The following is a 25128-nucleotide window of genomic DNA, read 5'->3' as shown; positions in this document are numbered from 1 at the left end:
CTCAGTGCTGGTATAGAAACATTTTCATGTGGCGTTTGCCTGCCTTTGAGTTTCCTTTTCATTTGAGGCTTTAATCGCTAATGGGTCTCAAGAGATTGATTTTGACCAATCAGTTTTCATCCAAATCCCAGGAGGCCCATATCTTGGCAAGCTCATCTAGACAAACTTTTACTAGACACGTTCCCAAGCCTGACATTTCTGCTGTCTGAACTGGATGGACTGGTCCTAAAATAACCTGTCATTCAACAATTAAGGGACTCTGCAGGGATGTGTGGCAACTTACTTTACATACCCTGATAGCCTGGAGTGTGTGTGTTTCTTCCAGGGCTTCATTCAGAGAGGAGGAGTTGCCTTCCTTGACAGAACGGGACATGTGGGACCTCATTATGAGGCAAGGGTAGAGAGTGTTGGCACTACCATTTTCTAGCTGTGTGACTCCAGAAAGGTGTCCTGACCTCTCTGGGATTCAGTTCCCTGATCTGTAAACTTGTGATTTTATCAATACTCTTTACATAGTGTCCAGCCCATAATGCACACCTGTCTGCCATTACTAGTACCACTGCCACCTTAAAGACAGCTTGTTTTCTCTTAGTTATTGAGCCGACTTGAAAGAGCCTGTCTGTCTGAGTTTGGTGACTACATTGTCTCAGAGAAGAAGTCTGAAATCTGGTTTCTCTACTGCTGACTCACTTTTTAATTTTCAAGTTGGCCTTACATGTTTTCCTGTCTGTAGAGTGAACTTGAGTACTTACCTGTGAGGATCTTTTTCTGTTTAAAAGGAAACTATCAGACCCGTGAGGAGTGGTGAATAAAATAATCTTCTCTATTAAAATCTAAGCTTCATAGGGCAGGGCCCATGGCACAATCTAAAGCATGACACAGAATAGGGAGTAACTGTGGAATAAATCAACCTCTGCACTCGAGACAGCACTGAAAAGGCAAAACGTGTGGGGTAATCAAAGTCTGCCTTTTCTCTTCCAAATGAGGAAACAGTGGCACCACCTTAGCCCATTTTATTCTCTCTTCCTAGCTTAGTCTTGACTGTGTTTGAGCTAACACGTGCCTTGGAACACGTTTCTGAAGAGGTATTCATCAGGCAGGGGTTTATTTAACATTGACAGTTGTCAACACTGAAGTTGGAAGCCACGACTTTCAGGGATCAGTTTTCCCTGCCTGAATATCTTTGAATTCAAAGATGGGTCTTGGCAGCTGGATCAGACATTGCCTGATATCTCTTTCCCCTTTTCCTTTCCTCACACTTCTCCAACTGATCCCACAATTCCAGTTGTCTCCCTTGTGAATTTACTGCTAATTCATGGAGCATGCAGTGGGCTGTGCTTTTGCTGCCAACTTCATGCTTCCCATCCGATTGCAGAGCGTGGACCATCCCGACGGGAATCCCTGCCAGGAGACTAGAATAGCCCTTATCCTGGTCATCGGCTGGCCGTTTGGGGAATTGTTTGGCTTCTTCCTGTTTTCCTTCTGCTGAAGAACTAACAAGTTTTGCTTTCGCTGGCCACATTCTGAATTTTTCTCTTGTTCTCTTGGAAGCATCTTTTGTCTTGCTTTGAAAATGATCATGCTCCATTTCCAGGAAGAACACTCATTGGCGAGGAAATGAATATGTCATAGAATGTGAGGTGTGGAATGGACTTTACCTGTCATTTAACAGACTGGATTTCAAACCATCCCATGGTGGTCTGAAGGGCCCCCGATGAGGAAGAGGAGAGTGGAATGAACCAGGCTGTAGGTACCCGCAACCCTACATCAACCAGAGCAGTCCCACTTTTTTTTTAAAAACAGTTTAAAAGCGAGGAGGAGTTTGAAAAGCCATTAATCTTGTTTGATTCTCTTGTTTAACAATTGGTGAAAGTAAGGCCCAGAGATGGAAGGATTTGCCCAGTATCACACAGCTGTTGGTAGCAAAGCTAGATTTCCTGGCAGCCATCTTAGTACTGAATCAGCCTTGCCATGTTTTCTGAAAGTTAACTGCAAAACCTTATGTTCCTGGTCTGTCCAGTCATCATTGTCTGGCACTCATCAGGGAGTCCTCTTGTCTCGATCTGTTATGGGCCCTTGGTTTTATAACTTCTCTGAGAACCTGTGTTTCCATTAATTTTGTCAGCAAACATTGGGTGACCTTCTGGAATGTGCCAGGCATAGTGCATTCACTTGGTTGACAGCATTAAACAGGACAGATCCCAAATTAAGAGTCATGGGGGGGGGGGGGGCCCTGGAGAAGTCACAATAATTGAGTCAAGTGGTGGGGAGGAGGCCGCTGCCCTCTCGGTCCAGAGAAGGCTCCTCTAGTACAGCAGTGTTTGAGCTGAGACTGAAGGATGAGCACAGGGAGCAGTGATGTGGAGAGATGTACCATTGTTTTCTGAAATGTATTATATTTAAGGGAGGTGATACAGGCACAGGATATAAAATTCCCGAGATATAAAATGTGAATGATGAATGGTCAGTCTCACCCATCCCTTGGTAATCCTTTCCTTCCTTTCTGGAGGAAACCACTGGTAACTTTTCTATTACACTTTTCTTGCATTTGCAAACACAGCATTTATGTTTTACGCATTAATATTCATATTTTTCTCTTTTAATAGAAATGGTAGTATACTACATATACTTTTGCATCTTGCTTTTTTCACTTAATATCTTAGAGAGTGTTGTATATAACCACATGTAGAACAGCCTCACTCTTTTTCTTGTTTGCATAGTATTCCATATGTGTATAGGCTGTGCCATGATTTTTAAACCAGTCCTCTATGGAAGGATATTTAAGGCGTTTACAGTATTTTGCTATTACAAAGGATGCTACACGAATAATGATAATCTGCATAATTTTATACATATAGAATAAATTGCTAGGAGCTGAATTGCTGGGTCAAAGGCTAAGTACCTTTGCAATTTTGATAGCTGTTGCCAGATTGCTGTAGGGATTGTAGCAATTTAGACTCTCATTAGCTTCATATGAAGGTATCTATTTCCCCACATCATCACTAACATAGAGTGTTATCAGACTTTTGGGTCTTTACCCATCCAGTAACAGAAGGATGGTATTTCATTATAATTTCAGTTCCCATTTCTCTTATTATAAGTAAACATAAACCATTGTGCTTCATTTCTGTGAACAGGCCACGTTCTTTGCCATTCTTTTCTTTGTAGGCACTTTATATATATTAAGGAAAACAGGCTCTGTCTGTGATGAGGTGCAGTTATTTTGTGTGTTTATCATGCCTTTTTTTTATTATGTTTTTGTCCATGCAAGAAAACTTGATTTTTTATATAATTGAATTCATAAATCTTTTAAGACTTCTTGATTTTCTGTCCTACTCAGAAAGCCTTTGTTTCCTCTGGGTTATACAATGTTTTATTTTTCTTCTCTAGCATTGGGGTTTTTTAATTAAAACAAATTAATGTGTATATAATTTACATTAAGTGAAATACTCATCTCTTAAGTATACAGTTTGTTCAGTATCTGCATCAAGATACAGACAATTCTGTATCCCATAGAGGTTTTTTTTTTAATTGATTAATTAACTTTTAATCCTCACCTGTGGACATTTTTCCATTGCTCCTTTTTTTTTAAAAAGAGGAAGGAAGAGAGGAGAGAGAAACATTGATGTGAGAGAGAAGCATCAGTTGGTTGCCTTCCATACGCACCTGGGTATGTGCCCTGACTGGGAATCAAACCCGCAACCTTTTGGTTATGGGATGAAGCTCCAACTAATGGAGCCATACCGGCCAGGGCACCCCTAGAGTCTTTTCCGGGCCACTTCAAGTCAGTCCTTCCCACCTAGAAGCATCCATTGATCCGACTTCTATCACCATAGATTAGTTTTGCCTCTACTACATATTTGAGAATATCTTATAAAGGGAACCCCACTATATTTGCAACGTCTGTGTTTATATTCTTTATGTTCATATGCTTTCCTTCTCACAGTATCCCGTCAGAAGACATATGTGATAGAAGTAGAGGAGCAGGTGGTGATATCGTCATTTTCAAGAGGGGAAGTTGAATTAGAGAGAAGTCAACTGTAACTAAGTTCAGTACTCTCTTTAAAAACTATTAATTGTTATTATTAGCAATTTTGAGACCTGCAGAAAAGTTGAAATACATTTAGTACTCATTTTATTAATGTGTTTTTTATAGATTTAAATTCATTCCATTAGCTTAAAATACAGAGAGATATTCTTTATCTCTAGTGTATTAAAGTTACATTTAGATATGCCAAGACTTTCTTTTTTTACTAAACCTAACCCTAACTCCAATGGCTAAAATCCAAAAAACAATCCAAAGTCTTTAACTGGGAATATTTTGAGTTTTTTCCCTATCCCTTGGATCTTCTTTCTTACACTCTTAGATTTCTTTACAAGTGCCCCTGGCTGCTGTGTCAGTGAGTCTCACCAAGGACTTCTTTTATAACTCTAGGAAACATAAAAGAGAACTGCTATATTTTAGACTTTATTTCTCATTTCCTGTTCTTTTAAGCCTAGTGACAGGAGGGAGCAGGCATGTCAGAAAGATTTTTTTTTAAGTGAGATTAACAGGAACTGGTCCTGTGATTGTAGCATCAAAGTCATCTTCCAAGAATGGATGTGGGAAGTAAGACTTAAGGTGAGGACAGCAGCAGTGGTCCCTGAAAAACAAAATCAGCCCTTCCAGGTGTGCTCCTCTTTTAATCTGGACTGTGGCGTCTCTTGAGCCATTCCTTGGCCTGTAAATGCAGCAGTTGAGGGGTATTCCGGCCCAGAAAGCTGTCTTCTTAGCAAAAGTGATTTATGACACTGGCCAGGGCAGTTTCCAAACCAAAAAGTCCTTCCAGTTATTGTTTTTTGAATGCACCCTGCCACTTTCAAAGATGGAATCCAAACCCTGAGCTTTTCCTTGCCTCAGGGGTCTGCCTGCTTTCAGTTGTGCTCAGGTACCCAGTCAGATTTATCCAAGAACAAGGTCTTAGCCCCTTTGGCCTCCAGTGGTAGGGGTGTGACGTGTGGCGCCAGCGGAGCAGTGCCAGCACCGTCTTTCCTGTGGCATCTGCAAGTCCGAGCTCCTTTAGGACTGAACTTTGGGGTTTTCTTTCCATTCCTGCAGAGAGAATGATTCTCTCTTGCACTGACATCCAAGAGGCAACTGTAGTGAAAGGACCCAAGGAGAGAGTCTCTCTCAGTAGATCAACAGCATGCAGGGATCTTTCGCGGTGAAATGAGGTTTTTAAGTCTGGGGCGGGGGCTTTGCAAAAGCATCTCACTTCTGCCCACCTCCTCATTCTCCTCTACTTTAATTTCCTGTGTATAAAACAACTTCAGAGGGATACAGTTCCTGCGTCACCAGTCCCACTGGGCCTCTGCAGAGGGATATGCAAAATAGACACTGCAGAGAAGAGGCAGCCAGCTCACTGGGTGGCTGTTGAGGTTTGTGAGTCCATAGTTGCCTGGCACCTATGAAAGCAGGAGTGTCATCAAAAGCTCAGCGCTCGTAGGGGTATCAGCAGCTGTGGCGGTTTGACTTGACTGACTGCGGGTCTCCAGCTTTTTTTAAGCCCCCAATTTCCCACCCTTTTCTCCACCTGGGGGGTGGCGTGCAACATACATTTGGCCCCAGCAGGTTATGTTCTGGGAATTTAGTGCCCCCAGGTATTGTGTTGTGGCTGCAGATCAGGGGAAGGCCCCTGACAGCCTCCTCTACTGGAGAAGGAGGAATTTCTGGGCAGTGCTGAAGTTAGACGTCCAAGGTAGTTTTGGCTTTGTTCACTTTGATTTCCTTCTAGATTTAACATTTGGAGGGGTTTGTATGGTACTTTTTGTGATTTGTTTTTTGGGGGGGCAGCTTTTGGTTTCATTGGTCCCTGTTCTTAAACTGAACTCAACCCTGAGAGACAGGGTGTGCTTCTGTTTCGGATAACTGCCAGTTGTGCTTTCAAGTCTTGACTTCTGAAACCATGCAGCCCTTTATTTTGTGGTAGGTAATCCCATTATCTTGTCTACCTGCTCCTTCTCAGAGCTCCAGAAAGAATCTCTACGTGGGTAAGGTTTCTCTGAGAAAAATGACTATGTGTGCTCAAAGGAAAATGTTTTTATATAAGTAAACTCCTATAAGAAACAAATACCAATAGTTACATAACAAAGAGAACAGCCTGAGGCTCCCTGGGATTTCCAGTGGTCCCTTTTTATCTCTTTCAACAACTATCAACTGAGCACTGGCCACGTGGGGAGCCCTGGGCCAGGCAGGAAGTGGGAGGATGAATGGAGCTGTGGATAGGATGGATGTGGGTCCTCCCTTTGTGGATCTGCCTACAGCCCCAACTCCTGCTGCCAGGACTGGCAATCAGCGTCCCCTCTGCGGGGCTGGCATCATCAGACGCAGCGGTCTCTTCTCTTTCCCACAGCTCCCATAGAAAAGTACTGTCACCCATTTTCAACCTTGCAAAGCAAAAGGAAGAAGAATTCTGTCTTTTTCTTTATACCATTTTGTCGGCCAAACCTTTATTTCTTTATCCTAATGGGATCCACAAAGGATTTAAGGCAGCCCCAAGACAGTACGTTATCTGTTTTCCACTGATTTACTGGAACAAAAACCTATGGGCGTTTCATTTGGGGAACAGCCCTGTTGCCATCCTGCCGTAAGTATAAGCTTAGCCTGGAAAAATACAGTTGGGCTGAAAAGGATCTGTGTTGGCTTTGTTTCCAGAGACTTTGAAGTGATCCTTGACCCCTCACACCAGTCTCAGCAGTAACTCTTCCCCACATAGTAATGAAAAAAGATGTTAATGGGCATTTGAGCTTCTTCCAAAGAGGCAACAGAAGGGACAAAGTGAGTGAGTTTTCTGCATTCAAATGTCTGGGGGGGTGGGGCATTGGGGATTTTTATGTGAAACTATAGGTGGGACTGGAAGGTTGTACTTGAAAGTCTGATAATTTTTTGAATCAAACCCTTAGCCACTGTCGGGGCTTTATCCTCCCTCTCAGGTCGGGGAAGCAAAATTCCTTCATCAATAGAGCAGAGGTGCTGAGCTCAGATGGACCTAAAGTGGTCTTCTAGCCTAGCCACTTACAAGCCATGTGACCTTGGGCAAGTTTTTTAACATCCCTGAGCCTCAGTTTCTTCATCTGTAAAAATGGGGTTAAGAACAGTTACCTTTTTGGTCGGGTTAAATGGGATAATGTGTGTAAAACCCCTGGCTTTAATAGGGCCTTGGTGAATGATAGCTTCCTAATAAATGTTAGAACAATCCCAGAAGCCTCTGCCATGTATCCAGGGCATTGGCTCCTTCCTGGGTACCTTCTTCTCTCATTCATCTGTTGACCAAGAGGAACTAGTGAGGTTAGGTGCCCAGTAAATGTTTGTCGAGTGATCAAGAGGCCCTGGGTACTCTCTTTGTCCTATTGCCCTGGAACAAACAGCACTTCACACACTATAAGTTTTACACTAGGAGATATCCTGAGAGATGCTTTGAGAAAACGCCATTCCTCATGGGGCAATGCTATAGAGCAGCGGTTCTCAACCTGTGGGTCGCAACCCCTTTGGGGGGTCGAACAACCCTTTCACAGGATTCACCTAAGACCACCGGCAAACACATATATATATAGTTACATATCATTTTTGTGATTAATCATTATGCGTTAATTATGTTCAATTTGTAACAATGAAAATACATACTGCATATCAGATATTTACATTACGATCCATCACAGTAGCAAAATTACAGTTATGAAGTAGCAACGAAAATCATTTTATGGTTGGGGGTCACCACAACATGAGGACCTGTATTAAAGGGTCGCGGCATTAGGAAGGTTGGGAACCACTGCTACGGGGCCTTCAGCGCATAGATTCTCCCCTCTCTACCGGTGAATAATGCATATCACTGTCAGAGAACCTTGGAAAAGTTGGGGAGAGACTAAATCTCTGTAGCTTTTTAAACTTGGCCTTTTCCAAGCTCATTTGACTTTACAGGGCGACGATGGTACTGCTGTGGGGCTGTGGTGAGGCTTCCATGAGGTAACATGTGCCGGGCATTTAGGACGCTGCTGCGCAGAGTGCGCACCAGGGAGCGGCTGCCAACCGTGGTTGTTGGGTGCTTTTTAATTTGTGGATGCTTTCAGAGTACTTAGCCAATCCCTTATGGATGGGCATTTAAGTTATTTCCCGTGGTGCGTTACTATGGACAGTGCTGCAGTAAAACCCTTGCATCCTGTGCAGGTACTTCTGTGGGAGAGGTTCCTAGAAGTAGAATAGGGTCAAAGGGTATGCACTTTCAAAAATGCGATAGATCCTCTGAATTACCCTCCAAAATCTGATCAGCCATTATCTAACCGTTCATTTGCCCAGTGAGGAGATAAGAAGTTATCTTTGGGAGGCGGGAGAAGGTAGAAGAGGTTATAGGGGGATAAATGGGGGATAAATAATGATGAAAGGAGACTTGACTTGGGGCGGTGAACACATAATACAATATACAGATGATGTGTTGTAGCATTGTACACCTGAAACCTGTATAATTTTATTAACCAGTCTCACCCCAATAAATTCTTTTTTTTTTTTAAAAGAAGCAGCTATCTTCCCTTGTGTGCTGGATTCTTCTCTCCTCCTCCTCCTGTGCTCTGTAACTGAAAGTGGAGTGGAACACAATGGAAAGTCACCCCTCTCTTCTGTCTTGCAGAGTCTGGCCACCGATAAGGGACCAAAATGACTGACTCAAAATATTTCACCACAACCAAGAAAGGTACAGTTTGTTTCATTGCGGGCTCTTGACCTGCTCTTTCCCTGCCCTCCCCTTCTGCTCGCTCCCTGCAGGGACCGGGAGTGGCGGTAGGGGTGTGGAGGCCTGGAATGAGTGGTGGGACTTACCCAGAGTGGCTTTTAACCCTGTGGATCCAGAAAATTGAACTGTTGATGGTGTAAGAAATTAACCACTTCCTTTAGAATTCAAGAAGGGAAAACCGTTAGCTCAAAGTATAGGAAAAAAGCCCTTTTTTGTTCCCCATGGCTTAAAATTGTTAAATTTTTTTTTTCCTGGAAGAAAGAAAGCACACAGTGCTATCAACAGCCCCATAGCAATATGTGTGTGTCTGCTCCTTATCGTTAGACACATGTTTTATGTGGTTGAAGTCACAGTTTATATCCTGTTTTTCATTTGACATTATCGTAAACATTTCCCCACAGTTCTGACAACTCAGACTTAGTCTATTGAGTTGCCACACTGGAATTTGATAAGCTTGTCTTAATCACGTTGTTGCGTATAGTGGTTGTTTTTGCTTTTCGGGAAATGGAGGTTGTTGTAGCAGCTGACAAATATGCTTTGACCCTGTAAGCGTTTACTGACTGGCCCTTCCTTCCTGCCTCCTTCCTTCCAAGTGATATTGACACACGCCTGCTGACCAGATGAAAAGAGCTGAGCCAGGACATGAAGTCTGCCCCTCCTCGGGCATTTCATTGATTGGTTCAGCCAGTTTTTATTGAACACCTTCCGTGTGCATTAGAGGAGACAGACTCTAAACTGGCTTTGCTTGTGGTTGAGCAGAGGAGACAGTTTATTAAGTAGTAATTTCTCTAAGGCCTGGTGGGCACTGTGATAAGGGAAGCATTGGAGGCTGTGGGAGGGCCGTGGGTGGACCTGACTAGATAAAGCGGGAGTGGGGAAGGGCAGCGGAGCGGAGCAAGTGCTCTGCCCGTGGTACATTCAGGGAGAGAAAGCAGTGGGGCACAAGTTACTGAAGAGCGGGGTGGAAGGTTGGAAAGGTGCGCAGGGATCAGTGATGCAGGGCCTGATGCAGGGCAGGAGGGGGTGAGCTCAGTGCTGAGTGTGTTGGGGTATCAGTGGTGGGGGTTTTTGTGGGTTTTCTTTTGAGGACAGTGTCTGTAGAGAGATGCCTGAATCCAAATTTGACACCAGTGGTGGTTTTAAGCAACAGAAGGTCCAGGGCAGATTCTAATAAAGGATTATAGGGAGTGAAGCTGGAAGAAGACAGGGAGACCAGTACCACAGCTCCAACCAGAGATGGAGACAGTGGTACCTGAGCAGTGAGGTAGAGAGAATCAGATGCCTCATATGTGATTGAGGAGGTGGGCATGGTGACTGAGGAAGGAGACATTCAGATGCAGGCAGATCTCAAATTCACTCGTCAGCCTTCTTGGAGTCAAGGTGACTCAGGCCTAGACCCATCAACTGATGGCCAATTATATTGTAACTGGCCAAAGGTTTCAAGCAAAACAGGGACAGCCCTGCAGCAGGGCCCAGGGTCAAAGTCATCATGGTCTGTTGGATTCCACAGTTCGGAGACAGGGCTCCGACTGTCTTTTGGAGAAGAAGGGTGTGGGTTCCTCCAGCCCTACAGATCCGTGAATTTGAACTGCAAGGTCTGCAGATTCTCCTGACTCTGTTGAGCAATATCCTCAGTGTGGCCTTGCCCTTGGCTGCACTATGTGTATGTGTTTATTCCTAATTAACCTTGTTTGTGAGTTCTTTGATGAACACCACATTGTTCGGTCATGATAAAAAACCTGCTAAGTTTTCTTTTTCTCACTATAAATCCATCTAGAGCTTCCTTTGCACTTTTGCCCCATGTGATAATCTCCATTACCCCCATCCCAAGTAACTTGAGAGGGAAGCCTGGAACTCTTATTTTTTCAAAAGAGATAGCCAAGACAGAGGGTCACATGGCAAAGTAATAATAATAGTGGCTACCCTTAATGCAGGCCACTGAGTGCCAGGCACTGAAGTGATTGGTTCACGTCTGAGTGTTAAATGAGAGAATTCAGTGCCCCTGTCAAGATAAGAGTACAGACAAGAAAACAGGCCCAGAGAAGCAAAGTGAGTGTCCTGGGTCAGTATGAGCATATGAGCTTTGGAGCTAGCAGAGCTGGTTTTGAATCTTGGCCCTACCTCTTGCAAGCTGTGTGCCCTTGGGCAAGTTACCGAACTTCGTATAGCCTCCATTTGCTCATCTGTACAATGGTGGGGGGGGGGGTTGTGTGTGCAGAGTTGTGAGGATGAGATGAGAAAAAGTGTGGGAAGAAGTTAGCGTGGCACTTGGCTTAGAGAAAAGCTCGGGAAATGTTAGTGGCTTCTGTTTTGAAAGCCAGAGGCCCGTCACTCCAAAGTCTGCCCTTTTAATCTTTTACTAGGGTTATCGGGGTCCTGACTATGTCTCCATGGCAGGGCCCCGAACAGCCCTACTTCCTCGTTTGCTTTTTCCAGATCATCAAGTTCTTAAGGACAGTGTATTGCATGTTAGACTGGGCCCCCATGGGGCAGCTGAATTCCCGTTTTCAGAGCTGAGCAACCACGTATAGCTCAGGAAGTGAAACCCTGAGTGAGCTGTTTTAACTTGGAGGTTCTAGGGAAACAGGAAAGGCCAAGTACAGGAATTGAGCAAATCCTACCCTCCCTCCTCAGACCTTAAGTCCCCAGATTCCATTATACGCTACCTTGAGGGTTTGGGGTAAGGGTGGCTGAGGAGGACTTTGCTTCCCTCTGTATGTTTTTAGCCACCTGGATGAGCAGAAGCTGCCTTTATGCTGTTTGTCTCCCTCAGAACCCTTGTCTCTCCTCAACCTAATGTGATCTCCAGGCTTTCATCTTGCTAATTCCTACCAGTTGTTTCTCCCTGCTGCCTGCCCCACCCGAGGCCAGGGGCCTACAGCTGCCCTCAGCTGGCAGCATGGAGTGTCTTACCAGCCTCCCTTCCGTTCTTTTGGAAGTCAGGGACTGGGAGTCACCCTCTGGCAGGCAGGAACGGATCACTCATGCCTGCCTCCTTTTTCAGGGGAGATCTTCGAGCTGAAGGCAGAGCTCAACAGTGACAAGAAGGAGAAGAAGAAGGAGGCAGTGAAGAAAGTGATTGCATCAATGACAGTGGGCAAAGATGTCAGGTGTGTAGCAGTAGGCCCAGTGGCAGCTGAGTCCAGTTCAGATCTCTCCTCTAGGATGTTCCTGGGGACCCATGTCTTCCCTCATCTAGCTTTCTTCATGAACCTACTTTCCAAACATAGGCTTTATTTTTAGTTTTTATTATTTTTTAAGATTTTATTTATTCTCAGAATGAGGGGAAGGGAGGAAGAGAGGGAGAGAAACGTCTTTTGGCTGCCTCTTGAATACCCCCAACTGGGAACCTGGCCTGCAACCTAGGCATGTGCCCTGACAGGGAATCAAACAAACAACCCTTCAGTTTGCGAGCCCCTGCTCAGCCCACTGATCCACACCTGCTAGGGCTAAGGCTTTATTTTTAAAGGGGTCATGAGCTCAGATGTTGATGGGGTCAGGCGGTAATGGAGTGAGTGAGGTGGACTAGGTTGAAAAGGCAACAAGCATTGAAGTGGATGTGGCATGAGGCCTGTCAGAAACTCCAGCTGGGGAGGAGAATGAACCCACTGTGGCCAGGTTTCCTGGTTTTCCAAAAGAATGCAAAGTTGGAAATTTCATTTTAAATCTCCCTGCTTCAGATTGTCAGGTGATAGTAAGGGGAAAAAAAATGAACACTGCCCACATAAAACACACTTGCAGATTGAATTTGTCAAATTTGGTGCCAGTTTGCAGCCTCTGGTTTGCATCTGATTGCTGAGCAGAGCATGTAAAACTGCTGCCATAACTTTGTTCACACTTTTCTCCTGCCTGAAATGTCCGTTTTCCATGTACCCAGCTTATCTTTCCATTTTTTGAAATCCATTCAAGGTCTCCCTGCTGCCTTTCTCATCAACCCAGCCCACTGCCCCAAACACATAGCATTTTCTCTATGTCCCTGTCACCCATCTCTAATTCTAGACTCTTCTCTTAGGTGTACTTGTGTTACCTACCCATCACATTGTAAAGTTTCCAAGGGCAGGAACTGGATTTTACAACAATTAACACTTGCACAGTGTTTGAGAGTCCGCAGAACACTTTCAGATGTTTCCCCAGAGTTCCTTACAGTCCCCATATTGTAGGTAATGATATTTTTACTGCCAGAAAAGCCAAATAAAGAAGAAATACGGTGACTGTCCAATGATCACGTGATGAGTGGCAGAACTAGGACTCGTGCCTAGCCCTTCTGAAATCCAGATCCAGGTGTCTCTCTCCCATTCCCTCTCCCCTGTGCCCTCACCGTGTCCAGCCCCATGCTTCACAGGCCTGAGTGCTGACATGGAGCAGCTGCCCCATTCGGCTCCCACAGCAGGATCGCACTGCTCCAGACTTCTCCATGGACCGCCCTGTCCCATTGCCACCCTCAGCAAGCACTTCCTGACAGCGCCACAGGAGAAACGGTTCTCCTGTGGGTCCTGCTGAACTGAAGGCAGTGGCAAAGGGGTCCGGCGTCTGCTGGGAAACCAGGACTGCTTCCAAGTCGGATTCCTTCCAGGACAAAACCACTCTCCTTCAACTAGAACAGCACTGTCACTTCCACACAGAGGAAGCCTCTTGTTCTACGTTTCAGTGATCTTATTGTGCTGCTGTGACGGGCCCAGAAGAGCAAGCGGGTTCACCAGCTGTTTCCCTCCTTCCCCTTCCTGCCTTTCTTCCTGGTGTGTTGTCTTCCAAGGTGATTGATCATCTTCCAAGGCAATCGATCCCTTTCCATACCGACTGGTATCCTGCCTGTTGGGGCTCAGGAAGTTCATTTTGACCTCATAAGTCTCTGTGGTACACCATGTCCTTACCCATAAAATCTCAGGACTTGAGAGGGGAGGTGATGATTCCAGAGACAGAAAATTGATCTCTAACCACATTTCATATCTCAAGAGGCCTGTGACTCTCGAATTGTGGGTACCATGTTGGGAAGGGTTACCCCAGAATAGCAGCAGTCCTAAGTACGGGCTTTGGAGTCCTCAGGCAGGTTAGTTTGACATTTATGAGCCTCAAATTGTCTTCTATAAAATGGGGACAATCCCCTGGCTTCTTGGGACTGTTAAATGAGATCAAGTATGCATGTAAAGCTTTGTGCCAGGCCTTGCTCTGTACATGCTGAGCTGGTTCTTTTTTTATTTTTTTAAAGATTGTATTTATTTATTCTTAGAAAGAGGCAAAGGGAGGGAGAAAAACATCAATGTGCAAGAGAAACATCGATTGGTTGCCTCTCGCATGCCCTCAACCAGGGAGCTGGCCCGCAACCCTGACATGTGCCCTGAATAGGAATTGAACTGGCGACCTGGTTTGCAGGATGACGCCCAAGCCACTGAGCCACAGCAGTCAGGGCCTGAGCTGGCCCCTTGTGGGGAAAGCAGCACGGCCCATCCCTGCTTCCTTGCAGCCCTCCAGAACCAGTAGCCCAATATAAGGGACCATGTGAAGTACCAGGGGAAGGAAAAACAATCATTTTTATTTATTTAGCACCTGCCAGATGTCAAGGACCAGATACCTTAAGTATATTGTCGTCTTTAATTATCACAAGGGCCCTGTGAAATAGGGTTTTGTTGAAACGTTCTTGCAAATGAGGAAACTTAAACTTGGGATTGGGGTATAGGGGTGAAGGAATTTTCCCAACTCTGAACAGCTAACAAGAGGCAGAGCTGGGTTTTCGCCAGGTCTGATGGGCTCCTGAGCTCATGTCTGAACCGTGGGAAAAGAACAGAGGACTTTTTTTTGCTTTTAAAATCGCCCTCTAGAATTCTGGTTCTACCAAAAGGTGTTCATGGTAACAAAGCATAGTTGTTGTTCTTTCTCCCTTTTACTAGTAGGTCCTGTTATCTTTCTCCTTCCCTCCTATTCACTGTCTCCCGCACTCCATCCCCCATGAGCTGCCTGAAAAATCTTCCTTTCTTTTTTGGCCTTCCACACACTGATGGCATTTTGACCTTCTAGTGCCCTCTTCCCCGATGTGGTAAACTGTATGCAGACAGACAACCTGGAGCTGAAGAAGCTGGTGTACCTGTACTTGATGAACTATGCCAAGAGTCAGCCTGACATGGCCATCATGGCTGTCAACACATTTGTGAAGGTGAGTAGGAGCTTGGTGGGATGGAGGGGTATGGGCCCACTGCTCCATCTCCCGTGACCTCCTGGGGTGAGGCACTTTGGCCCTGGGTAGAAATACTCAGGCTCCTTTTCATGCCCTCTGACTCCCAGCCTGAGGGCTTCATCTTCCAGCAGAGGGCTCCCACTCTCCAGAATATCAGAGGGTGCAGACCCTGCTAACACATTCCACATGAGGCTGCACAGGCCTGTTAATCCCTGAGTGCCACTGGGGTGAGCCACTGCCTGCACCCTTTACCAGGGCAGGATTCGGCGTGTCTGAGAGCGTCTGTTTCCCTTCCAGACTTCGCTCCTTTCTGCATTTTCTGTCCTCCAGATTGAGGAGCAAGCAGACACTTGGCTTGTCAGCTCTGTGCACCTTTAGAACCTTGGTTCCCCTACCCCCATTGATGCTCGTATATACGCAGATGAGGGGGTTCTCTGTTCCAGTTTAAAGTTGGAAAGTTGTGATGCTGGATGGATGTGGGTTTGAATCACAGCTGCTGTGTGACTGGGTGAGCTCCCAACCTTCCTGAGAGCCTCTCCTCCCTCACCTATAAAACAGGAGGAGTGCTGTTGCCTGCTGTGACGATCAGAGCAACAAAGCACAAAGGCCCAGCACAGTATCCGGCATATGCTAGGTGCCCACACATGGCCCCTTGATGCTGTGGGCCACAGTTGGTGGGAGATCCCATAGCAGCTGTCTGATGTTGCCCAGCCCACCCCTGCCCCTGGCCAATGGCTGGTTCCCCTCAGGACTGTGAGGACCCCAACCCCTTGATCCGGGCCCTGGCCGTGAGGACCATGGGCTGCATCCGCGTTGACAAGATCACGGAGTACCTGTGTGAGCCACTCCGGAAGTGCCTGAAGGACGAGGACCCATACGTTCGCAAGACAGCGGCTGTGTGCGTGGCCAAGCTTCACGACATCAATGCCCAGCTTGTGGAAGACCAGGGCTTCCTGGACACACTTAAAGACCTCATCTCCGACTCCAACCCCATGGTAAGCTGCTGCCACCCACTGTGCCACCTCCACCACCTCCTGAGTTGCTTGGGAAGAAGACCTTAGCTTGACCCTCCACCAGACAGTCCCGACTTTCCCAAAACCAGAGCCTTGCTGGGTGGAGTCATTGCTTTTGTGCCTGCAGTGGTTTGGGTACCCCCTCCAGAGGCAGCTAGACCTGGATACCCTCCTTTCTGCCCTCTGTAACAAGCTGTGTGACTTATGGCAAACTACCTTACCTTCCAGATCCCTCTTCTTCGTTAGTAAGATTGGTCTAATTCTGCATGGTTGGCAGGAGTGCTATGAGGCTTAAGCTATAAAGGTGATGTGTTTGGTACAACCTGGCACACAGCGGATGTGCAACCAAGACTAGTGCCCTCTGTCCAGTCCCTATCATTGTCACTGTCTTCTCGCCAAGATTATCTATGAGCTCGGAGTGTGAGGTACTTTTCCCTTTAACCTCGCAGAGGTCACCCTAGAAGTAGCATAGCCTGGATGACAGGCACCAGGGTATAGCTGGGAGCAGAATTTGGCTCCTCACAGTGGCAGCAGTTTGGAGGGCAGTTTGGCAGCCCCATTAGATATGAAATGTGCCAGACCCTCAGCTTAGTGGGCCCACTCTGTGTCCTGCAGAAACACTGGGCACTGAGTGGCCAGTACAGGGATGGCCATTGGAACACTGTCATAGGGAGAAGTTGAAAACCATGGGGAACACGTGTAAAAACAGCTGCTCTGGTAAAAATAGGTTGAGAGCCCAGAGCTTCACCAGCAAGCCCCTCTGTACCCTAGCCCCCGTGTGTCGCCAGCAACCCCCAAGGGCTCTGCTGGGATTTCCTAGCTCTGAAAAACACGTTTGACAACCCTGGAAGTAAGCTGTTACAGTTGGTAGATGGGGCTGTGTGTTAGGTAGCTGATAGTGCTTTCTGTGGCCAGGAACCTGGAGCTAGATCTTTCTTTTGTTTCCCCTCTCTCTTTTTCTCTAATGGCAAGTGCATTTATTTTAGTTCCAGTTTGCAGAGGAGTCAATAAGGTGAGTGCTTAGAGTAGGTCTTTGTGCTCCAGACCCTGCCCATCAAGTCATTTTTCTCAGGATGTTCAACCTCTGACTGGCCAGCATTGTCAGCCCCACTGCCCTCTGGCCTGTGAGCAGTGCCCCCAGCCTCTGCCCCTTTCACGCTCTCTACCAGGTGGTGGCGAATGCAGTAGCTGCCCTCTCAGAGATTGCCGAGTCTCACCCTAGCAGCAACCTCCTCGACCTGAACCCTCAGTCCATTAACAAGCTCCTGACAGCCCTGAACGAGTGTACCGAATGGGGCCAGATCTTCATCCTGGACTGCCTGGCCAACTACATGCCCAAGGATGACCGGGAGGCCCAGAGGTGAGCAGTCTGCCCCTGGCTTACTAGCCCAGCCGGAGCTGGTCCTCAGGCAGGCTCAATCCCTTAGTGGGCTCCTTCCAGGTCCTTGTCCCCACAGACCACCCTCAGACACACTTCAAGGGAGGCCAGGGCTAGCTCTCAGTAGTGTTCCTTCAGGCGGTCAGCTCACTGATCATTGAGGGCAAAGACAGAAGCCAGGACCTGACCTGGCGGCTGACAAGAGACCCTGGTCACCTCGGGCTGAGGGAAGGAGGTGGATAGCATCAGACCCACCATTTATGGAATTCTCCCTGGGTGCCTGGGCTCTGCTAGTGCTTTCCATGCGTTGATAATCCTTAAAGCAACTCTGTGCCCATTTTACAGGTAAGGAAACTCCCCTCAGAGCAATGGAGGAAACCATGCAGGTCACCAAGCTTGGGCTTCCCTGACCCTTGGTCCTACCCAGCATGATACTCTGCCCCTTCTGAGTGCCCTTGCAGCAGGGGAAGGGAGGGAGTTGACATTTGTCAAGTATTTGCTGCATGCTGGGTACTGTGCTGTGCTTCACACGTGCTGTCTCACTTAAGCCCCAGCAACTCCATTTTCTAGGTTAGGAAACTGAGGCGCAGAGTGTTTTTCACATAGTTAGGGTCAGTTTACAAGCAGCAAAATTAGGATCTACATCTTCCACTACAAAAGAACATGCTCTTTTGATAACTAAAAACCGGGTGTTTCCCCTTGTCTGTCTCCTCTTTTTCCCCTTGGAACGGACCTCAGCATCTGTGAGCGGGTCACCCCCAGGCTCTCCCACGCCAACTCTGCTGTGGTGCTATCTGCTGTGAAGGTGCTGATGAAGTTCATGGAGATGTTGTCCAAGGACCTGGACTACTATGGCACGCTACTCAAGAAGCTGGCCCCGCCCCTGGTCACGCTGCTGTCAGCTGAGCCTGAGCTGCAGTATGTGGCCCTGCGCAACATCAACCTCATCGTGCAGAAAAGGTACCAGGACTGCCGCACACATGCAGGGTATTCCTGAGGGTTCTGCTGCTGGGAACAGGGTTCTTAAGGGAAACTGACATGTCCCTATGCAGGAAGTCTCAATAGCTTCCAGAGGTTCTCAGCCAGGGATAGCTTTGTCCTCCAGGGACATTTGACAATATCTGGAGCCATCTTTGGTTGTCACAGCTGGGGGTCCTGGTATCTAGTAGGTAGAGGCCAGGAATGCTGCTTAACATCCTGCAATCCATAGGACAGAAGTGTTTCATCAACAATGTCAGTAGTGCTGAGGTTGAGAAGCTCTGGCTTAGCGTGACCAGGTACCAGGCCAGGTGAAGGCTAGCATGGATCTTCTTAACCACAGACAACGCATGACTGTACAGTCCACAGAGCCCTCCAGAAATGGAATGTAAGATATTACATATGTACATGCATTTTTCCTGGGGACAGAGTCTGTTGCTCTAGTCAAATTCCCTGAGGTTGGAGGATTCTAGGTGGCGAGGTGCTGTGGACTTTATATCAGCCTCAGGACCAGGGGAGGGGTATGTCAAAGTCACTCAGAATGCTCTGCAGCCTGTTTCATCCGCCTCGTGGAAACAATTGCGGCAGGAAGCCACTGCTCGTAAGGGAAGGCACCTGATGCCCGCAGAGGGTAGGGCTGAAAAGCAATTAGGACTGCCAGCTCAAGGGGCCCAGAGCAGGAGGGGCTCTCCGGAATGATCCACTAAGGGAGCCCAGGAGCTCTGCAGAGGAGAGCTGGATTCTGGAGTTCCACCAGCCTTTTTGGTCCAACAGCGTCCTCAGCTGGGTGTTACAGCGGCCCTGTTAGAAGGAGTGGGGCTGTGTGGAGAACATGGGCCTCGGAGACATTCTCTCTTGGAAGGCAGCATGAGCTCCTTGTCATTGTAGCATCAATCTGGTTCTTAGGACACTCTTGGGGGCCCAGAGATAACAGTGGAATTGGGACATTTGTGCAGGTTTGGGAATTAAATATGGGAGAGCTCTCTGAGTTCCTAGACAGAGGGGTGAGACAGGAAGTCGCAGCTGCAGGGTGGGATTAGTAAGGTGTAGTCACCTATAGATCCTGATCGGCATGACGGCCTTGCTGGGCTATATTTAACATGGAAAATCTCTTAAGAAGTTGCCTGTGTTGCCAAAGCACTTCCTGGCTCAGTCCTGACATATGGTTGCGCAGCTTTGCAAAGTGCTGACTGCAGAAATCACTTCTTCCTGCTGCCCCCAGCTGAGGAACCTTCCTCCTGCAAGGCACGTTGGAGGCTCTTTGCTTTGCCAGGACCTCCCTGGCGCAGAGGGCCCTTCCTTTCTTCTGTGCTGTGTCTTCCCCCTCCTTCACTGTCTGTCCTCATCCCTTTGCCTTTCTCCTTTCTGTTCTGGAAAGGGCCTAGAGTTGGAGTTGGGGGTGATGACCCTCATCTTGCTCCCATCCTTACGGCAGTAAGTGTGTAACCTGGTGCAAGCCTCTCCACCTCTCGACTTTCCTCATCTAAGAACAATGTGGGTGGTGCCAGAGGAGCAGTGAGAGAGGTGACAGCTCCTGTGTAGCAGGCATTGATCATGCTAGATGCTTCACAGCAGCCCTGTTATTTAGGGGTCTGTGTCAGGGTCCCAGGACCACCTCACATTCAGAGACCCGCTTGGACTCATGGGAGTCAGCATGTAGTCGTCTTTACAGCTAAGATTTATTATCTGCATAGTGAGGGTACATAGCTGGGTCCTAAGCGAAAGACACAGGTGGAATCTGGAGGAATCCTCCCTCAGCAACAAAGTGCAGCAGCATGGGTGTAATGTTCCTGCCTGGGGGTGCCTATCTGAGGCTCATGTAGGTAGCCTTTGCCTGGCACCTCCTAAAATTCCAGACTCCCAGGAGGAAAGCAGGTGTTCAGCATAGACCATTTTGTTTATACAAACAGTCTAGGCACAGTTAATCACCTTTACCGTTTAGGGAATGGTGAGAACATTCCCAAAAGCCGAGTTCCCAGGTGCCAGGTCTTTCTAAAACTAGAGACTCAGGTCTGCAATGGTAACACTTCCCCGCACAGTGTCATGCCTGTTTTATGGGTGAGGAAGCAGGGACCTGAGTCACAAGCTGGGATTGGAATCACACCTGATCCCCAGGCCCTTCGCCAGGTGCCTGCTGCCTCTCGGATACAAACTGTCCCTTGCTGATACTCCTTCTTCCCTCCCTGGGATGTGGTTCGACACCTGATGGCCAGTCAGAACTTTGCTCAGGCCAGTCAGTGGACGCTCTGCCCAGGAGTGTGCAGCCGTAGCAGTGACTGCTTTCATGGATGTCAGGCTCTACCTCATGCCCAGAAATGTCCCAGCAAATGTGGAAGAGGTTTTCTCACAGGGCTTATGACTTGCTTTTTGTTCTTCGGGCACCCCTGCCCCGCCACCAGGCCTGAGATCCTGAAGCACGAGATGAAAGTCTTCTTCGTGAAATACAATGATCCCATCTATGTGAAGCTAGAGAAGCTGGACATCATGATCCGCCTCGCCTCCCAGGCCAACATTGCCCAGGTCAGCAGAGGGTGGTGGCTGGGGGCATGGGCTTTGGTTTTGGACGGCAGCACCACCAATGAGCTGTGGTCCCTGGACAGGCTGTCTGGTCTCAACTGTTAGCAGTTGATCCATGGAGAGTGCTTAGCACAGGACATGGAGCTCTGTAAGCAAGCATGTAATGTGAAGCGGTAAAAATTTGTTCTCTCTGTTACTACTTACCCATCCATTGGAAAGAGGTAGTTAGGTACATGTGTTAGCTAGATCAACCTACACAAGAGCTGTCTATCCCTACCAATTAGTCCTTCCCTGCTTTTCTCTTGGGCACTTGACAGTTTTCTCCCTCCTTGGGGCCTTTCACCTCTCCAGGAGGCAGAATCTCATCCTTGTAGGGGTCTGTGCATCTCCACTGCCCAGAGGTATTCCAAGTGGTTGCCCCATTACATCCCCTCCAACCCCCTCTTCTCCTTTTGGGTCACAGGTTTTGGCAGAGCTTAAAGAGTATGCAACAGAGGTGGATGTAGACTTTGTACGGAAGGCTGTGCGAGCTATTGGCCGCTGTGCCATCAAAGTGGAGGTAAGGCTCTGGTCCTTAGCTGCGGGAGGGGCAGGGAGCTGAAACCAGGAAACCAGTCTCATTCTAGCAGAATCTGCCAGCTTCTTGTGGTCCAGGAAGGCCTGAGGGTCACTGCTGGAGTCCCCAAGGCACCCATTGTGCAGATTTGGTTGGGCCATTCTCACTCTATAATCTCCTTTATGCCTTTGAGTTGTTGCAGATGAAATGAACCTATGATAGTCATAGGTTCTCCCGCAGCATTAGCTAAGAAGATGGGACAGCCCCAGCTGGTGGTGGCCCTGGTAGACTTAGCTCTCAGTTCATGGAGCTTTGGGTTAGGAGCTGTGCTTGTCAAAGGTTTTGGCAAGTGTCATGATTCAGCTGCCCATGTGACCCTTTCTCCAAGCTCCTGAGGGCTGTACAGACCTACATGTCCTGACATTTCATCTGTCTCATTCTGTGCCTCTGGAGATGTTTCTTAAACACTGAACTAACTCTTTAAATGGATCCACTGGGGGCTAGGGGATCCTGGGACAGCTGGTCACCCCAGCCCGTTATGGCATTCTTCCTTGGTGCCTGTGATGGCATCCTGAGAAATCCCTCCTGTGGGGGCAGTGAGGTGGGCCTACACGGGCTTTCTTAAGCGTTTTTGGTCACGGGAGACCTTTGGAAAACAAGTAGACATGAGGGAAAGTCTGGCTGGAGGATGGTCACTGCCCGCAGGGCTTGGCCTGGAGCAGCTCCAAGGACTCTCCCCATTCTCAGAAGCTCTGCTAGCCTTCTCCTCAGTGTAATTCTGTCTCCCTGTGTCCCTTCTATCCCGAGGCCATCATTTTGTACTCATTCTTTCACCTTTTATCTGGGGTCAGTGTTCTGTTCTCCCACTGGGACAGGGAAGGTGGGCAAGGCGTGACTGAGCCCTTAGCCAAGGCACAGTTACAGAGAAGCTCCATTGGAAATGGGTGCAGGGGCCTTGCCCACACTCCTCTTCCCACATAGCAATCTGCAGAGCGCTGCGTGAGCACGCTGCTTGACCTCATTCAGACCAAGGTGAACTACGTGGTCCAGGAAGCCATCGTGGTCATTAAGGACATCTTCCGCAAGTACCCCAACAAGTACGTACCCATCCCTCCCAGTGAGGCTGATGTGACTGCTGGGGACAGGGCGGGGGGGTGAGGGGGGACGGCGGGCAGCGGGTGAAGCCAGGAGGAACCTTTCCCTTCTTTCTTCTCTGCCTCAAACAGCATTCTCAAAAAAAAAAAAAAAAAGCACCTTGATTTTTTCTTATTTCTCCTGAGCTGTTCCTCCTCTGCTCCCCAGACCAAAATGAGAACTAAAACGTAACAGATTAAACTCAAATCCCTTTACTCACCACCCTTGTGGGGTCTTGAGAGGCATCCGCTTGTCTCATTAGCTCCTGCTGGGCCCCCCTGACTCCCTCAGTGCTCATTTGCCCGCTCTGTGCTGGTCTCCAGATATGAGAGCGTGATCGCCACACTGTGTGAGAACCTGGACTCCTTGGATGAACCTGAGGCCCGGGCTGCCATGATCTGGATTGTGGGCGAGTACGCTGAGCGGATCGACAATGCAGATGAGCTGCTGGAAAGCTTCCTCGAGGGCTTCCATGACGAGAGCACCCAGGTGAGCTGTCGAGCCAGCCAACTCAAGCTCAGGACGTGGGCCGTGACTCCCAGCTTGGCACCACTGCAGTCCGTCCTGCTCTAAAACCCCCCTCAGCCTGCAGGCCTGAGGGCCCTGCCCCTACTAAGACTGCACTGATGGTGTGGACAGGCAGATAAGTGGTGTGTGGGTGACAGGTGTGGCCCTTTTCCTCCCACGCTGCAGTCCCTCGGAGTGTGCACTGAAAGCAGGCAGACTTTCTGGTTTTGTTTTTGTATTTCTCTTTGGATACATTTACTTGGTCCAAAATGTAAACGATACAAAAGAATTTATATAGTGATAATTCTCTTTCCCACAACTTCCCAGGCCACTAATTCTCCCAGACATCACTAATGTTATTTATGGTTTCTTAGGGATACTTCCAGAGAGTTTAGGAATACACTAGGAGGTATACACATGCACGATCAGTTACTGTTATTTGTGGTTCTTATGTTCTGTAAAGTCACCACAAACACTGAATTAGCAAGTACAAAACCATCGCTCCTAAAAGAAATATAGAGTTGGGTTCCTATGAGCTTCTTGTCCCAACATTTTTGTCTGCTGGTCAATATATAACCTTGTTTTACTTGTATTTCTATTTAAAGGCACCTTATTTAATATACATTGTTGATTCATTCACATTGAAATCATGGTCAACAGCACTATAACTAAACAAAGCTCATCTAACACATATATTTTCTCTATAAGTCACATCACAGCCTTCTTGCACTTAGGAACACCAGACAACCCTTCAGCACTACACATAGGGGCCATTTTAAACAGAGAAGACACCCACAAAAAGCACCAAAATGGCACTAAATAGCTTATGAAAAGGACACTTGTTTACAATGTAAGAACTGAAACAGAAAGACAGAGCATTGCCTCTTGACCACAGCTAGGAATGTCTATGTCAGGCAATTAGAATTTTGTACTGCTTTGCACATGTCTGAATGACCGTGATAGTGCCACAAGCATTGATTTGGGGGTTATAGGTATATTTTAGCAAGTAGGCAAATTTGCAAATATGGATGCTAAATGAGGATCAGCTGTATACACACACACACACACACATACGTGTGTGTGTGTATGTATATATTTCTCATTTATTTTTAAACACTAGTGGTAGCATATTATAAAAATTCACATTGTTTAGCACCTGGTCTTTTTCCCTTAAAAATATATGTGTAGGCCCTGCCATTATTAATTTATAAGAACCTTTTGCTGCTGCATAGGAGTCCTTCCTACAGCACTCCCACGATGATTTAACCAGCATCCTGTGAAGGCTATGTGTCAGTCTTCTGCCCTTTTACTCAGTCATGCTACGCGTAACCTGTGTAGGCACGTTTGCAGGTATAGCTGGCGTATAAATTCTTAGAAGCAAAATGCTTGGTAAAAGGGCCTGTGCACTGGAGATTTCCCTTAGTGTAGAAATTGTTCTGATTCACACTCCTAGCTCTGAGGTGGAGAGCCCTCTTCTTACCTCCTTGCCAGCCTCATGCATCCTCAGACTATTTTTGCCGGTCTGATAGGTGACAAATGGTACAGTGTTGTAGCTTTGTTTGCATTTCTGTTCTGAGTAGGGCTGAGCATCTTTTCATTTTATTCCCTTTTCTGGGAACTGTCTGTGTGGGGGCCTTTAAAACATCTGTTTGTAAGCACAGAAAATCTTTGCTTTCCCACCTGGGGCAGTGTAACCCAGCAGGTCAGGGCACTGAGCCTTGGACTTGGAGATCCCAGTGTGCAAACCCCTCTTCGGCCCCTTCCTGGCTCATTGGCTTTATGCCAGTTCTTCACCTCTGAGCCTTAGTTTTCTATTTATAAAATGAGGATCATAAGACTATCCCTCATCCTGTGCTGTGGAAGTTGAATGGGATGCTTTGTGTAAAGTCCTTCACACGTGCTCAGCCCATGATAAGCGTTCATTAATGGTAGTAATGGTGTTGGTCCAAGCAGAAAAGGAGACCAGCTGACTCCTATAGCTGGTAATTCCAGGAGTGTGCCCTCTGGCACCCATGAGTGAGGGTGCTCTGATGGTGGTATCATGGGTGTCTCTGCCTTTCTGAGGTGGCTTCTCCCTCAGGCAGGCCCCCATGATGGAGCCTATGAGGAATCAG

The 25128-nt window shown here is 47.5% G+C and overlaps 1 protein-coding gene across 6 annotated transcripts in view; it reads left to right on the top strand.

The window, feature by feature from the left end:
* The window catches only part of AP1B1 (adaptor related protein complex 1 subunit beta 1), a 45680-nt gene that overhangs the window by 5930 nt on the left and 14622 nt on the right, over positions 1 to 25128 (top strand). For 5 of the 6 annotated variants that reach the window (XM_090292834.1, XM_090292833.1, XM_090292829.1 and 2 more), the window contains exons 2-11: positions 8661 to 8723; positions 11767 to 11872; positions 14775 to 14910; positions 15681 to 15926; positions 17114 to 17304; positions 18061 to 18282; positions 20700 to 20820; positions 21281 to 21376; positions 22355 to 22470; positions 22831 to 22996. In XM_090292834.1, the coding sequence (XP_090148960.1) occupies positions 8687 to 8723; positions 11767 to 11872; positions 14775 to 14910; positions 15681 to 15926; positions 17114 to 17304; positions 18061 to 18282; positions 20700 to 20820; positions 21281 to 21376; positions 22355 to 22470; positions 22831 to 22996 (1437 nt within the window). In that variant the 5' untranslated portion in view covers positions 8661 to 8686. Of the gene's footprint in view, positions 1 to 6694; positions 6818 to 8660; positions 8724 to 11766; positions 11873 to 14774; positions 14911 to 15680; positions 15927 to 17113; positions 17305 to 18060; positions 18283 to 20699; positions 20821 to 21280; positions 21377 to 22354; positions 22471 to 22830; positions 22997 to 25128 lie in introns of all 6 variants that reach the window. The other variant, XM_090292830.1, reaches the window with a different exon arrangement.

The sequence above is a fragment of the Furipterus horrens genome, unplaced genomic scaffold, assembly GCF_987537825.1.
Source record: "Furipterus horrens unplaced genomic scaffold, mFurHor1.1.pri manual_scaffold_11, whole genome shotgun sequence".
NCBI lineage: Eukaryota > Metazoa > Chordata > Mammalia > Chiroptera > Furipteridae > Furipterus > Furipterus horrens.
Note: the sequence above shows the minus strand (reverse complement) of the source record. Positions and strands in the feature narration are given on the sequence as shown.